The 16211-nt window shown below is 37.2% G+C and overlaps 1 protein-coding gene across 5 annotated transcripts in view; it reads left to right on the top strand.

Moving 5' to 3' along the window:
- FAR1 (fatty acyl-CoA reductase 1) overlaps positions 1–16211 on the top strand; it is a 72874-nt gene that overhangs the window by 29668 nt on the left and 26995 nt on the right. For all 5 annotated transcript variants that reach the window (XM_005661118.3, XM_013994548.2, XM_013994547.2 and 2 more), the window contains 2 exon segments: positions 7875–8050; positions 15252–15431. In XM_005661118.3, the coding sequence (XP_005661175.1) occupies positions 7875–8050; positions 15252–15431 (356 nt within the window).

Genomic DNA, 16211 nt, shown 5'->3' with positions numbered 1-16211 from the left:
ACAGTTGAACCCAGATCTCATGCTCTGGTAGAGACAGATATTGATATATCCCATTTTTCAAATATGGACAGTGAGTCTCAGAAGCTGTTGTTTTGTCTGAAGTTATGTAATGGTTGTTGGAGATAATACAGACAACTTCATAACAAATCCTTTTCTACTTTATAGCTTTACTTCCCCAGTAGATAAGATAATAAGGCAAAGAGGATGGAAGGCTTTGTGATACAGTGGGAAAAATAATCTTGAGTTGAATAGTTTACTAGTTGTGGGAGGTGTAGTTAGTACACACTGAGTGGAAATAGCTTAATTTCTGAAAGCTGATGACAAAAGCTTGGTGCCCAAGTTGACAAAAATTAAGAGAAAAATGACAGAAGCAGAAAAGAAGTGGGTGAAGGACAAAATAACAAAGGTAATAACAGTAGGAATAAGAGTCCATTTATGGGTTAGGGCAGTGGTAGGAAGCTTATCTCCTAGGAGTGATAAAGTATGATAATAGAACATTAAAGGGAAAAAAGAGGAAAGGTATACAATAAGACCCTGTACAGAAGTGTGGGAATGTTTAAATAACATTTCATTTTCTTAATATTACAATGTTATAAGACAGTATAGTCACCAGTATTCACTATAGTGACATGATAAATTAAGAAAAAGTTATACTATATTTAGAATGTTTATTTTTACTATGGTGGTATATTGTTTAAGAATGATTTCCATTCACTTATAATTTTGGTTTAGAAAGATAATCTCTTTTGTGAAGCATCCATGTTTTTCTTGTTCATATATATATATATATATATATATATTTTTTTTTTTTTTTTCCTCCTAAAGGTAATCTTAGACCTACAGGGTTTTAACAATAAGATGTAAATTAATATTAATTTTTCCTTTTAAAAATAAATTATTTGAGGGAGTTCCCATTGTGGCCCAGTGGTAACCCAATTAGGAACCATGAGGACGCGGGTTTGATCCCTGGGCCTTGCTCAGTGGACTAAGCACCCAGCCTTGCTGTGAGCTGTGGTGTAGGTTGCAGACAGGGCTCGGATCTGATGGTGTTGGTGTGGCTGTGGTATAGGCTGGCAGCTGTAGCTCTGATCCAACCCCTAGCCTGGGAACTTCCATATGTTGTGGGTGTGGCCCTAAAAAGCAAAAAATAAGAAACAATGAACAGGGTATTAAAAAATAAAAATATTTACTTTTGTCTCTACTGTTTACTTTATTGAGTTTGTCCCCACATGAAAACTGTAAGTAATATTTTAACTAGAAAAACTATTCTCTGAATTGCTTTTTAAAAACAAATCTATTTCTTTGAGAGCTACTTTGTGACAGTATAGCTCACATGGCTATTTATACTCTAGTAACATTCTTCCCATTGACCCAGACTCTCATGCGCTTTTATTCTTCCGTTTTGCCCTCCTTCCCTAAAGATAGATCCAGTCCTGCTGTATTGTAGAGGTTGTTCAGGTAATTAGAGATACAGCAAAAACAAAGTCTCAGCATTTGGGGATTTACATTCTAGTTAAGGAGACAAGTTAACAACTATGTAACATGTTGAATAGTGGGATGTGCTGTGAAGGAAGCAAAGCAAAAAGGGGAGATAGAAAGTGATGGAGATCCTTCTTTAGATATGATGGTCAGAAAAGTTCTTTCTGAAGTGACATTTAGTCAGAGACCTGAGTGAAGTGAGGAAGAATCCATGTGGGTATATGGGGGAAGAGTATTAAAGCAGAGGAAACAGCAAGGACAAAGGCTCTGGAGGTTTCTAGCCAGGGATCAAATCCGAGTTGTAGCTGCCGGCCTACACCACAGCCACAGCAATGCGGAATCCTACACTGCAGCTCACAGCAACGCAGGATCCTTTAACCCACTGAGCCAGGCCAGGGATCAAACCCCAGTCCTCATGGATACTAGTTGGGTTCATTACCACTGAGCCTCAATGGGAACTCCTCAATATTATTTTGAAATGAGAGCTATTTGGTAGCCTAGTATAAGAACTTTTTTAAAAAGCATGATATAATGTAGAGCTTTTTTTCCAAGTGACTTTTAAGTATAACCCTTGAGCAAATAATTTAATGCTGTAAATTGACTGCAGTGTATTGTAGACCAGTTTCATTACCTGGCTGTACTTTTTCATATTCTTCAGATAGATTGAAAGACTGTTTATTTAATGCAGTGATTCTCAAACTTTTGGTCTCTGAGCCCCTTTCACTCTTAAAAATTATCGACTTCAAAACCTTCCAAGGAAGTTTTGTTTTTGTGAGTTTTTTTCAGCTGTCTTACTTATTATAGAAATTAAGATTGAGAAATGTTTAAAGTAAAAGAATATACATAGAAGCAGACATTCCATTATCCATCAGAGTGTTGGTGTCATTACAGGTGTAGCCTTTGGGAAGTTCCTCTCTGTACTTGTGAGAGAATGAAAGAGAAAAATGCAAATGTTTTAGTTTTACTATGAAAAAGTTTTGACTCGTGAGCTACCTAAAATAATCTTGGAAACTCCTAAGATCTTACTACACTCTGAGAACTGTGGCTGATTAAGAGTGGACAGTGTTGCTTGGATGCTTGGACCATTTGGGGACAGCCTTCTTGTGTATTCTTATGAATATCCCAAAGAAGGGCAGATGTTCGTTCATGCTTTAAGAAGAGGGTTGACTTCTGCAGACATCCACAATTAATTTAAAGCCAAGCTTGGCAGTAAAGATTCAGAGAATGAAGTTGGGACCAGGAACAAAAGTGATTAGAAAGTTGTGAGTTCAGTTTTGGTACAGGTAGGGACTCTGACTCTATAGGATATCCCCCAAAGAAATGTCAGTGATAGTGGTTTTTTGTTTTGTCTTGAATGAGAATGATAATCATTTGAATATCTAAATTCTTGTAGTCCTGTTGAAAAAAAAAACAAAGTAGTAGCAAATCCTTACATAGCAACTAACCATGCTTTTATTTTGAATGAATGAACGTTTACCTTTGTGATAGTTTTTTGGATTGGAGCTTACTGTCACATTAGCTTATCTTCGACATCACACAGTGTTGCTTTTTATTTAACTGTGGTATGGAAGAGTCTTTCTCAGAAATTTAGAAATTATCCCTGTACTTTTTTTTTCTTTTTTCCCCCATATTTCTTGTTCTTCTTTTTTTTTTTTTTTTTTTTCCTTTTTCTTTTTGTTTTTTTGTCTTTTTCTAGGGCCGCATGCACGGCATATGGAAGTTCCCAGGCTAGGGGTCTAATCGGAGCTGTAGCTGCCAGCCTACACCACAGCCACACCAATGAAGGATCTGAGCTGTGTCTGTGACCTACACCACAGCTCATGGCTGGATCCTTAACCCACTGAGCAAGGCCAGGGATCAAACCCGCAACCTCATGGTTCCTAGTCGGATTTGTTACCACTGCACCCTGAAGAGAACTCCTCCCCCTATACTTCTTAGCAGTTCAAATACTGTACATTAGTCTCATGTTACCTTTTATTCTCTTTCTCATATTTTGCTGAATCTTTTTGGAATTTTTTGCTTCCCTTAAAACTTATGAGAAGGGAGTCATTAAGGAGGCTATAAGATCACAAGGCTTATTTTAAGTAAAAATGCCTGCATGTGTATTTTGTCTCTACCCTTTATTTACTCATCTTGGCGTTTTATCATGAATGACTTATAATTGGTATGCCGTAATTCCCTTCTTAACCCTCTCCCTCGTGAGAGATTATTATTCTTGTTTTTTATTTTTCAGAAAACACTTACTGTGCCTACTCAGTACTGGGCATTTGACTTGATATAAGGGGTTGAATTCAGAGATAAATAAGAGTCCCTGTCTTAATTGGGCCTATAGGCTATTGAGTTCTTAAGAGGGAGGAGGGAAGGAAGAGAGTGTAAAAGTATTAAGAGAGATTGGATAGGAGCAGTTATTGAAATTGATATTGGATTGAGGGCCTAAATAAAATGTAAGCAATTTGGTCATCTTCTCTGGGGTCTCCAGGATAATGCTTCCAAAATTTTTCCTTGGGGTTCCTGTTGTGGCTCAGTGGGTTAAGAACCCGGCATAGTATCTTTGAGGATGCGGGTTCCATCCCTGGCCTTGCTCAGTGGGTTAAGGATCTGGTGTAGCTTGCAGATGTGGCTTGGATCCCGTGTTGCTGTAGCTTGTGATGTAGGCTGGCAGCTGCAGCTCTGGTTAAGTTCCCTAACCTGGGGACTTCCATATGCCACAGGCGTGGCCATAAAAAGAGAAAAAAAAACAAATTAAAAAGTTCCTCCGGAGTTCCCGTCGTGGCGCAGTGGTTAACGAATCCGACTAGGAACCATGAGGTTGCGGGTTCGATCCCTGCCCTTGCTTAGTGGGTTAACGATCCGGCGTTGCCGTGAGCTGTGGTGTAGGTTGCAGACGCGGCTCGGATCCCGCGTTGCTGTGGCTCTGGCGTAGGCCGGTGGCTACAGCTCCGATTCAACCCCTAGCCTGGGAACCTCCATATGCCGCGGGAGCGGCCCAAGAAATAGCAACAACAACAACAAAAAAGACAAAAGACAAAAAAAAAAAAAAAAAAAAAAAGTTCCTCCACAGTAAGTCTGATTTGTAAAGAAAATTATTGTCTTATATTTAAAGCCTGAAATTTCATTGAACTTTTGCGGTGTAGTCGAAACATATGGCCATTGCTTTCAGTATAAAAATCATTTGTCTCCAAGTTTTTGTCTAAATAAATATTTGATTAAAATACTCCATACTGTTATATCATTTTATCTTATACATTTAATTCCCCCTTGGGCACATTGTTCCTCTTAATCCTAGGGCAGTTCATTCCCACTTATGAATAGCATTGCTGGTGAATCAATAAAATGAGTTCTTTTTATATCAAATAGCAGTGAATATGTACACTTGAAGTTAGTAGGAGATTTAATAGGTAGAGCTTAATATGATTTTGAAACAGGAATGAAAGGGTATAGGAAAGGAACATGTGCTATAGTGGGACATTGTCTTCTAGCAGAATTTCTTAACTTCAGCACTATTTACATTTTGAGTTGGGTAATTCTTTGTTACGGGGAGCTGTGCTATGCATTATAGGGTGACCAGCATTCCGGACTTCCACCCACTAGATGCCAGCAGCTCCTTCTCCTCACCATCCCAGTTGTGACAAAGCAAAAATGTCTTTAGACATCACTGCATGTTTTCTGGGAACTAAAATTGCCCCAAGTTGAGAACCACTGATTTACAGCAGTGTCTCAGCAAAGAAACTTCCATTGCTGGTGAGGACTGAATTAAAATAGTTGACCATGAAATAAGTTCTGGAAAGGGAATAAAGGGTGTTAAAGAAGGCATTAGTGGACTTAGTAAGGTAGGGACTAATATGGGTACTAGTGGGTTGAATGCACTGGAAAAGATATTATTAAACAAAGAGATGATGGCTAGAGAAGAGAAGAGAGGAACTTATGAAGCAGCATAATCATGCTTTGGTGGTAGTGTTAGGGATACCTGATATGAAGGGGAATTAAAAGTCATTGGCATTCTGGGAGAATGAAAAAGTGTGAATTCAGTATGTTAAACATACTTTTCTGGTCATTCCTCAGGCTTCTTTTTCTCTTATTATTCTTCAGAGTTCTGTCCTAGGCCTTGATCTCTTCTTAATAGGGCCAGTTAGGTGATGACTTAGCACCCACTGTTTTATATGAGACGAAAGGTTATATTTTATTTTATTTTATTTTTTGCCTTTATTTTATTTATTTATTTTTTTAAGGGCCGCACCTGCAGCATATGGAGATTCCCAGGCTAAGGGATTGAATTGGAACAGCAGCTGCCGGCCTATACCACAAACACAGCAACACCAGATTCAAGCCACGTCTGCGACATACACCACAGCTCATGGCAACACTGGATCCTTAACCCACTGAGCAAGACCAGGGAACAAACCCTCATCCTTGTGATCCTAGTTGAGTTCGTTAACCGCTGAGCTACGAAGGGACCTCCAAAAGGTTGTATTTTAAGTTAGGTTTGGAAAAAGCTTCATATAGTCTGGACCTTGGATGCTTGTCACTGAACTCCTTGGGTGATACTCTGCTCCTAGGGCTACCTGTATGTGGTTAGTAAAATCTGTATCAGTAGTCTAGCTTTCTCTTTCCTCAACTCAGGACCCACAGAGCCAGTTACCTCTACTAGACCAGTCTTCTGAGGTGTCATATAGTCACTATACCCTCAACATTCACAAAATCGAACTATCTCCATGGCTGTACTGCTTTCTCTTCCAGTGCTTTCCACCTAATGAATTTATTCACTTAACAGGTGTTTATCATTTCTGTATCTTGCCAGGCACTCTGTTATCTAGGGCCTGTGTGCTGAGCAGAATGAACATGGTCCCTGTTCACGTGAGGTTTATATTCCTTATCCCTCATCCATTCATTGACCAAGTCTTACTGAATTAATTTTAATTTTCCAAACATTAAGGCATTCTTGTGGTTATACGTGCTACTTTCTCTGTTTGGAACACTTTTCTTCTACTTTATAATTTCAGATTATTCCTTAGCTAGGCTAATTGTTTCTCCTGTGCAGTTCCTATTTTTTTACTTTTAACATTATATTTTAATTTTTTACTTGTGTGATTTTTCCTATCACACTAAATAGCATGAGGCGTAGGCCATTTTCCTGTTTTGTCAATGTCTAGAAGGTGCTTGGTTCATCTGAAATGTTTAGTAAATATTTTATTAATATAAGACCACAGTGATATTGAAGTCATTAGCTAACAGTGGTGGAGGGAGAGACTATTATTTACTGAAAGCCATCTAGGAAGGTGGAAATGTGTACCATATATGTTAGGTATAGACTTTTTTCCCAGATTAAGAATCTCTGCTTAAAAAGTAAGTATGGACCCTCAGTGGAGTGGAGACTCAGGGAGTAACAGAGCAGTTATCTGGAGGTTGCATCAATGTTCCTCTATAAAATCTGGGATAAAAATTTAAATTTGACTTCATAAATTAATGTACCTTTACACTATAACCATCTTGGGATCTGATTCTCTACTTAAGTATATTCCTTCGAGTATACTTAAGGAATATTGAATTTTCAAGTTAGAATCATACATATATATAGATTTCTCAAATTTATACAGATCCTAATTTGCATATTTGCTTACTAACTTTTTTTTCCTTTAACATACTTTGCTTTTTCCTTTAAAATTATTTTTCTAAGTTTTTAGGATGAATATGATTACTGGTGTTTTGCTCTTACCTATTAAAAGGGACTAAAACCGAATTAAAATGAAGTGATAAATTAAGGTTTGGATCTTAGAAATCTGATTGATCATTGTTCTGATGTCTGTACTGCTAATATCTATTCTAAGGGTTAATATGATCTCATCAGCAAAGGCATGGATGGTTTGAGTTTTGTTTTTGTTTTTTTGTCTTTTTAGGGCTGCAGCTGCAGCATATGGAAGTTCCCAGGCTAGGGGTCAAATAAGAGCTGTAGCTGCTCATCTGTACCATAGCCACAGCAGCGTGGATCCAAGCCACATCTGCTACCTATACCACAGCTCCAACAACGCCGGATCATTAACCCAGTGAGGCCAGGGATTGAACCCGCGTCATCATGGATACTAGCCGGATTTGTTATCGCTGAGCCACAACAGGAACTCCTGGATGGTTCAAATTTAACTCTGCAAACTGCCAGCTTTGTATTCTTGGCATGTTATTTAACTTCTCTGTGTCTCAGATTCCTCATCTGTAAAATGGGAATAATAACGTGGGCCCGCATAGAGTGTTTTTCATACAGGATGATAGCAGTTCAGAAAGCAACCTTAGGATTTGCACAGTTGAAATTTAAAAGATACTGATCCTTGGGGGAGGAAAAATGGTGATGAGAGGTTGTAGTAAGTTGAAAAATACTGTTCTAAAATGTTTTTCTCCTTTGATAGCTTTTTGACAGATTGAGAGATGAAAATCCAGATTTTAGGGAGAAAATTATAGCAATCAACAGTGAACTTACCCAACCTAAACTGGCTCTTAGTGAGGAAGATAAAAAGACCATCATAGATTCTACCAATATTATATTCCACTGTGCAGCTACAGTAAGGTTTAATGAAAATTTAAGGTAAGTAAAGGTATTTATATGATATTTGGACTTCAGCATAGTTAAAAGATCTAATTTGAATTTTACTTTTTAGTCAGGTTGTTTCGAAAATGTTTGCTCTCTGTTAATTATAACTTTTAGAGTCCTACAGAATGTTAAAAGAATTTCCTTCCTCTTGTTAGTTAAAAACATCAAATAGGTAGGGTATGTTTATTAGAAGAAGTTGCCATGAATTAAATTCATGAGACAGAGAGGAGGCAAGAAATGGGAAGTGTGAAGTAGAAGAAAGAAAAGTTTACCTTGGGTAGGAATATTAGTCCTAACAACTAATAGTGTTTATTTCTACTTCGCTCTATTCTTTCAGAAACATACATAATTTTTCTACTCCACACATGTCCATCTGAAAATTTTAAAAGTTAGGCTCAGATTTTGCCAAGTAAGATAAAATGACTTGTACATTGAAGTCATACATTGTTTTTGTTTTTTGTTTTGACCATGCCTGTGGCATGCAGAAGTTCCAGGACCAGGGATTGAACCCATACCACAGCAGCAGCCTGAGCCATAGCAGTGACAAACGCCAGATCTTTAACCCACTGAGCCACCAGGGGACTCTTATCTTGTTTTTGTCTTAGAACTTTGGTATCAGTGTTAAGGGCAGGATACCACTGAATGTAAGTTTAACTTAAAAATAACTTGGACTTCCTTTAACATGCCTATTTCTTTTTTTTTTTTTTTCCTTTTAGGGCCATACCTGTGGCATGTGGAAGTTCTGGCTAGGGGTCAGATCAGAGCTACAACTGCCAGCCTACACCACAGCCACAGCCACAGCAATGTGGGATCCGAGCCTCATCTGCGACCTACACCATAGCTTATGGCAACGCCGAATCCTTAACCACTGAGCTAGACCAGGGATTGAACCCATATTCTGGTGGATCCTTGTTGGGTTCGTTAACTGCTGAGCCACAAAGGGAACTCCTAAGATGCCTATTTCAAGAAAAAGAGAATGTTTTAAATGGTCGCTATATTTAAAAATTCTAACAACTATGCATTTGAAATAATGGTGCTTAATGCATTTCTTTTGATGTTGTATCCAACAATACAGTTTTATACTATTAATCTAATTGTATGATCTTTTATCAAATAAAATGGTGCAGACTTCTTTAGGCTTCACAATTGCTTGTAAACTTTCTTCTTAAAATGTTTTTAGAAAGTTCAATTTTGATTATGAAAGGTTTTGAGATTATCCCTCATATTGTCTATGTATAGGTGTATAAACCTTAATCAACTTTGTGTAATATGATGGTCCAGTGCCAAAGCACTACAATGAGTTTTTCCTGTGTTATAGGTGAGGGCACTGTAGCAGTCCCTTACATTTCTGTAATAATGCTTTATAGCTTCAAGGTGTTTTCTCATTAATTCCATGCTTACATTACCTACTCTAATATAATGGGCAGAGTCCTTTCATACTTTGAGGAGGCTGAGGCATCACTGTGTAATGGAAAGGGCATGAGCTTTGGAGCTACGTACCTTAGTTCTAATCTTGAGTTTCTCCTTTATTACCTCATATGAGTATTTACTTTTTAGTTCTTTCTATGCAGCAATATGTATTCATGGTTCATAAGTGACAAGGAATCTTATTAAAATTATAGTATGTCTCATTTTCATAAAATATGTGTACATATATGTGTATTTATATGCCTATCTTTTTATAATGGCCAGTTATTATTTTTGGATAATGTGATTACAAGTGGGTTTTTAATTGAAATAATCAATCAAACAGATATTTTCTCCTGTAGTTCATTATTTTTTTCATAACCAAAAGAGAGAGTACACATAGCTTTATGAAACTGTTTTCAAGAAAAAAAGCTATGTAGATACTGGCTTATTGGTTTCAAGGGAAAATTAGATGCTTTTAAAGGGGAAATTAATTTGTAAACAGGTAACATTAGAGTGAAACTCATCCAAGTAACCTTTAGGAGAAAGACCAAAGTGCAGTACTTTTGGGGATTGTTTCCTCCTCTTTCTGTTCCCCTTGGGGTAAGCAAGTTTACCATTAACAGAAGCCTTTTTTTTTTTTTATTATTCTTTCCTCTTTCACTAAAGGTATAAAAATGGAAACACTAAAGGTATAAAAATGGAAAGAGGTAGACAGGTGAACAAGAAAATGTATTGTTCTTCTTTTCCTTGTCAAGGCATGTATGATTACTGACCTAACCCTACATTACATTGAAATTACTGTTTTCTGTGAAGCAATTTTAATGGATTTTGATGTCTAACTGATGATATAGCAACATTAGATTTGGGCCAGACATTTTAAAATACTGTAGATGGGCATATAAGGACTACTTGCGAAACAGTTTTTCGTTATGACCACTTTTTAAGTTAGCCACAAATAAAAAAAAATATCTCAAAGCCATTACTACCAGGGCAAAAAAAATCCAGATTTTACTTCCAACATTATACCCAATATTTTGGGAGAAATCAAGATAAATTGCACGCAGATCCTATTTGTAAAGTCCATATAGTCTAATAGAGAAGATAGAATATGCTTAAATAACTACAATAGGATAGAAAATGTGGAGTTACTGAAGAGCATACATTAAAGTGCGATGAGAGGTGACAGAGCTCATTTATTTTAAGATTTGATGGTTATAAATCTTGAAGTGAATGAAAGGAATTTTGGGAGTAGGAATTGTAAAGAAATACTGACAAAGGATGAGTTGATATTGAGGACAATAAAGGTTAAACAGTTGACCTTAGGGTCTGGTATACCTTAGGTAGTAAGGAAAGTGAAGATAGAACAAAGAAAGGCAGTGGAGTTGAAAGTTAAGAAGTTTCAGGAGACTGGAGACCATCATGAGGACAGAAAACAGGCTTAAGGGCAGAAATGGGAGGACAGCTTGTGTGATCTGAGGAAAATTCATAGTCTGAGATTTCAGAGATGGAGGAGTTTATGTGAGAAGGCACAGGGTATGGATATGAGAGGTGTTCAGAAAGGAGGAGAAGTAAAGATTGGTGACTAGAAAAGATTAAGAAACTGTTGACTCTAAGGCATTGATTCTCAAACTTTACAATGTATTAAGAATCTTAAGAATTATTGGGAGATGTGTTAAAAATACAGAATCTTGGACTCTCCTTGCCAAGTCAGACCCCCTAGTTTTCAGATAATAACCAGAATTTCAGATAATAATCAGAAATTCTCATTTTTGCTTTTTTTAGTCACACCTGTGGCATATAGAAGTTCCCAGGCTAGGTGTTGAATGGGAGCTGCAGCTGCTGGCCTGTACCACAGCCACAGCAACGTGGGATCCGAACTGCATCTGTGACCTACACTGCAGCTCACAGCAACACTGGATCCTTAACCCACTGAGTGGGGCTAGGGATCGAGCCTGCATCCTCATCGATACTAGTCAGGTTCATTACCGCTGAGCCACAATGGGAACTCCCAGAAATTCTCATTTTTAGCAAGTGCCTTAGGTGTGATATAAATTACAAATGTCTGGGTCCCCTACCCTGATTGATTAATTGGCCCCTAGACATTGTGCCTTTATCTTCATTAGGTTAAAAAAAATCAGCAGCAGTAGTGATGAGATCTCATTCAGGTTGTATTTTCTCAGAGGTGGGGATGGGAGTGATGAGGAAGATATCAGAGTGGCCTTGGGAACTTATGTACAGTGTGGTTTCCTAGGACTTAAATCAGACATTTAAAAGTGTCTTAAGGATGAGGTCCAGCAATCTGCATTTTTAATAAACTCACAGGTGTCTATTATGCCAAGCATGAGAGCCCTGGTTTATGGTCTTAGAAGTTGTTATCAAGTTAGAATTTTTTTTTCTTTTGATGGCCGCATCTTCAGTATATGGAAGTTCTTGGGCTAGGGGTTGAACTAGAGCAGTAGCTGCCAGCATACGCCACAGCAATACGGGATCCAAGCCGCATGTGTGACCTACACTACAGCTTTCAGCAACACCAGATCTTTAACCAGCTGAGTAAGGCCAGGGATCAAACCTGCATCCTCACGGACACTATGTCAGGCGCCTAACCTGCTGAGCCACAATAGGAACTCCTCAACGTAGATTTTGAACAACTTAAGATGTCCATAGAAGACAGGTGAATAAGAAAATTTATAGTCAGTTTAAGTTGATTTTTTCCTTTATTGAAGTAGTTTCTATGTCTACACTAGTGATGGACCATAATTATAAAGATCTGTTCATTTTGCCTGTTCCCCTACCGCCAAAAGCCAGTGTTAAATAAGGTGCATTTATGAATCCATATATCCAAAACATAGTGAGAACTTTATTTTTGTTTGGTGCTACTAAATACTTTCAGATCTAACGTGTCAGGGTCTCAGCCTAAAGTTCAAGGATTAGAAATTTGATGTTGGTAAAACAGATTGAGGATACTAGCCTGGCAGAGATACTGAGAGTTATTTATGAGGGCACAAAATTGCCTTCAGGTTTGGGCATTCAGTCACCAGATGGGTGGGAAGGGATGGATAGGCAAGGCAGAGGAGTGCTTCCTCTCTCAAGTTATTCCTTATTTTCAGTGACCCAGAAATTCTGTCACCATCCTCAGGAACCTGTAACAGAATATCCTTTGTGTCCTGCTCCCAAAACATTACTCTTCCTGCCACCATTGTTTTGCAAATGCAAAAGAAAACAGCACATTGCCTTACGTTCCAGCGGACAGTATCCTCTCTGTGTGAAATGTCTTTTTTTTGCTGGATATTTATTTTAACAGATTTCCCCTTCCCAGTTGAGATAAGGTAGAAAAAAGATGTACCAAGGAGTTTAAGACCCCCCAACCGAGTTATTTCATTAAAAAATTTTTTTCTTCTAGTATGTTTTCCTAGGTTCTCAGATAGTATTAAATTAAAAGAAAAATAAGGCCCAGGAGTTTTTCGTCTCATGAATTATTTGTTGTTCCTTGTGACCCAGAACTTATTGTCCTGTCCTCAGAAACCTGTAATAGGATCTTCTCTGTATACCTTTCCAAAAACAGTACCCTCCCCATTCCCAATGTTTTGCAAATGTGGTAGGCATCAAAGCACTGCTTTAAGGTTGAGTGGACCAGATTCTATCTGACATATCTTGGGCTTTTAAAAGAATAGCAGATATTTTTTCTTCTTAAATACTGAAAATGTAAGAATTTTAGAAAGTACTCAAAGCTATATTTTTTTAAAAAATTTCCTCATGGTCTCTGAAAATATATTGTTTTACATAAAATATAAATGGAGAATTTGTAACTTTACTTACTGAAATAATTTCCATTCTCCTGAATTTTTTTATAGTTATAATTTTCATAATGTAATAATATTTCATCATGTTGTTATACCATAATTTATGTAATATTCACTTACATAAATTAGTATAGTGTATTTAGGGAATTTTAATTTCTATTTGAAAAATTAGGATTAGAACATGTTTTTGGAGTTCCCATTGTGGTGCAGTGGAAATGACTTCAGCTGGTATCCACGAGGAAGTGGGTTCAACCCCTGGTCTCGCTCAGTGGGTTAAGGATTTGGAGTTGTGTGAGCTGTGGCATAGGCCAGCAGCTGTAGCTCACATTCGACCCCTAGCTGGGGAACTTCCATATGCCACAAGTGTGGCCCTAAAAAGCAAACAAACAAACAAACAAAAGAATGCATTTTCTCAGTTATTTTCAGTAGGTTAACTGGAGTGATAACTATATCATTTCTTTAATTCGTGGTAGTTTGTCCTAGTCTCTTTTGGATCAGTTATATCAGTTTATAGTGTCAACAACAGTGTGTTACTTTGCCAGCTTTACCATAGTATTACTGGTATTATTTCAACTTTTTTTTCTCAAGTTATAAACAAAAAGTGAGGTTAGAGTACTGAAACTTCCCACCCCTTAAGTAATATTTATTGAATGCCTATTTTGGGACTGTGTTAGAAATCATTCTAAGGTCCCCGTCGTGGCGCGGTGGTTAACAAATCCGACTAGGAACCATGAGGTTGTGCGTTTGGTCCCTGGCCTTGCTCAGTGGGTTAAGGATCCGGCGTTGCCGTGAGCTGTGGTGTAGGTCGCAGGCGTGGCTCGGGTCTGGCATTGCTGTGGCTCTGGCATAGGCTGGCAGCTACAGCTCCGATTCGACCCCTATCCTGGGAACCTCCATGTGCCACAAGAGCGGCCCAAGCAAATGGCAAAAAGACAAAAAAAAAAAAAAAAAAAGAAATCATTCTAAATCTTGCAAGCTATTTATTTCACTTAATTTTATACAGATCTTAGTAGGTAGTCTGCACTATTTGTTCTCATTTACAGATGAGGAAACTGAGGCCTGAGTGCTTGAGTGATTTTGCAAAGTCACCTAATCTTAGCCAGTATGTTGCCCAAGCCAGGGTTTGAACCCAGATCTTTTCCCAGAGTCTTATTTTTAAATCCTGCTTCAGTTTATAATGTATGTATTTAAAAATATTATTCATACAGATTTTCTATGTTTTTATAATTGTTGTAATTTTTTTAGCGGCTGTATTCTTTCATATGATAAAGTATCCACTTTATTAAAACATTTCATTCACAGTGAATATTTGGGCTCTCTAGGTTTTGCTATTCCTAGGTGATGCTTCATGGATCATAATTCTGCATATATACTTTTGCATTTGTGAAATTATTTACCCAAAATAAATTTCAAGAAGAGAATATATAGATTATCTTGAGTCTTGCATGTACCTCTTGTAACAAATGCACTAGTTTAATTATAACACCCCTTTGAATTTTGTAAGGTAGTCTTAAAAAGGTATTTGGATTAATTGCTTCAAAAAGAAGTGAACATAATTTCTGCTCATTATATGTTAATGTAGTTTAATGTTTTTGAGTTCTCTTAGACTGTTTTACCCTTATTGACGATTCTGCCATAGCATTTAAAAATTACTTAACTATTCTCACATCTCCTTATGGTATTGTCATTTTATGAAACAGAAAAATCAAGATGCAAAAGAAGTCTAATGACTTGAAAATGTATGCATAAATGCTAAGGACTAAAATTTTCTGTGTCTATTTCTGGGTAATTTAAATTTTTAAATGCCTGCTTTTATTTTTTGAATTCTAATATGAAGTTTATTTTATAATCGGAAAAATTTTAAACACAACTGATAGAATGGTTTTGGCCCTTTCTTTCTGTCTCTAAAATGTAAATAAGGGTTTTTTACATTTACGAAAATGATATAACTTCCCAATTTTTTACTGTCACTTTTTATTTTACAGAGATGCTGTGCAGTTAAATGTGATTGCTACACGACAGCTTATTCTGCTTGCACAACAGATGAAGAATCTGGAAGTGTTTATGCATGTATCAACAGCATATGCCTACTGCAATCGAAAGCATATTGATGAAGTAGTCTATCCACCCCCTGTGGATCCCCAAAAGCTGATTAATTCTTTAGAGTATGTTTGTTTGAAATTTTTATACCTTTGCTTTGATCCTAAACTTTGGATCCAAGTTTCTCTGTTTACATTTATCTCTTAGTCTTTTTTTAGTTTCTTTTTTTCTCTCTCTCTTTCCACACCTATGTATACGTTCATCTTCTTTATTCAGCAAATTATTATATATTTACTATGTACTTTTTTTGTTATCAATTTGTACCCAAATGACCGCTGGTAAAGCCAATGTGGAGCTTTCACATTTGACAGGATGTCATAGTTTGGAGGAAAGCCTCTGAACAACTCATCCATGGTATTAGAATCTCCATTTTCCAGGGAATCAGTCTTAACCACTAAGAAGTGCCAGATACCATGGAGACAAATGCCTGACTTTTCAATAGCAAGGTCTGATTTATTAAAAGATTGTCCTTTAATTTTGCCCAATGGAGTACAACTGGATCTTGAACAACCCAGGTTTGAACTATGTGAGTTCACTTCTGTGCACATTCTTTTCAATAAATACGTACTCCAGCACTACACAGTGTGTGGTTTGTTGCATCTCTGTATGCAGAACCACGATACAGAGGGCTAACTATACAGTTATATGTGCATTTTTGACTGTACAGAGGGTTGGCGCCCCTAATCCCATGTTTTCCATAGGTTATATCTACAAAGGGGCCTTGAATTATTAGGGGATCTTTAACTGATACTTTTACTATTATTGTTTATCATCTTTCTGAGGACTAGGATCCTAGTGTCAGTTACTGCTAGAGAAATATTTGTGAGTATTTGATGGGTTAGGAG

The sequence above is a fragment of the Sus scrofa genome, chromosome 2, assembly GCF_000003025.6.
Source record: "Sus scrofa isolate TJ Tabasco breed Duroc chromosome 2, Sscrofa11.1, whole genome shotgun sequence".
In the NCBI taxonomy this organism is placed as follows: Eukaryota; Metazoa; Chordata; class Mammalia; order Artiodactyla; family Suidae; genus Sus; species Sus scrofa.
Note: the sequence above shows the minus strand (reverse complement) of the source record. Positions and strands in the feature narration are given on the sequence as shown.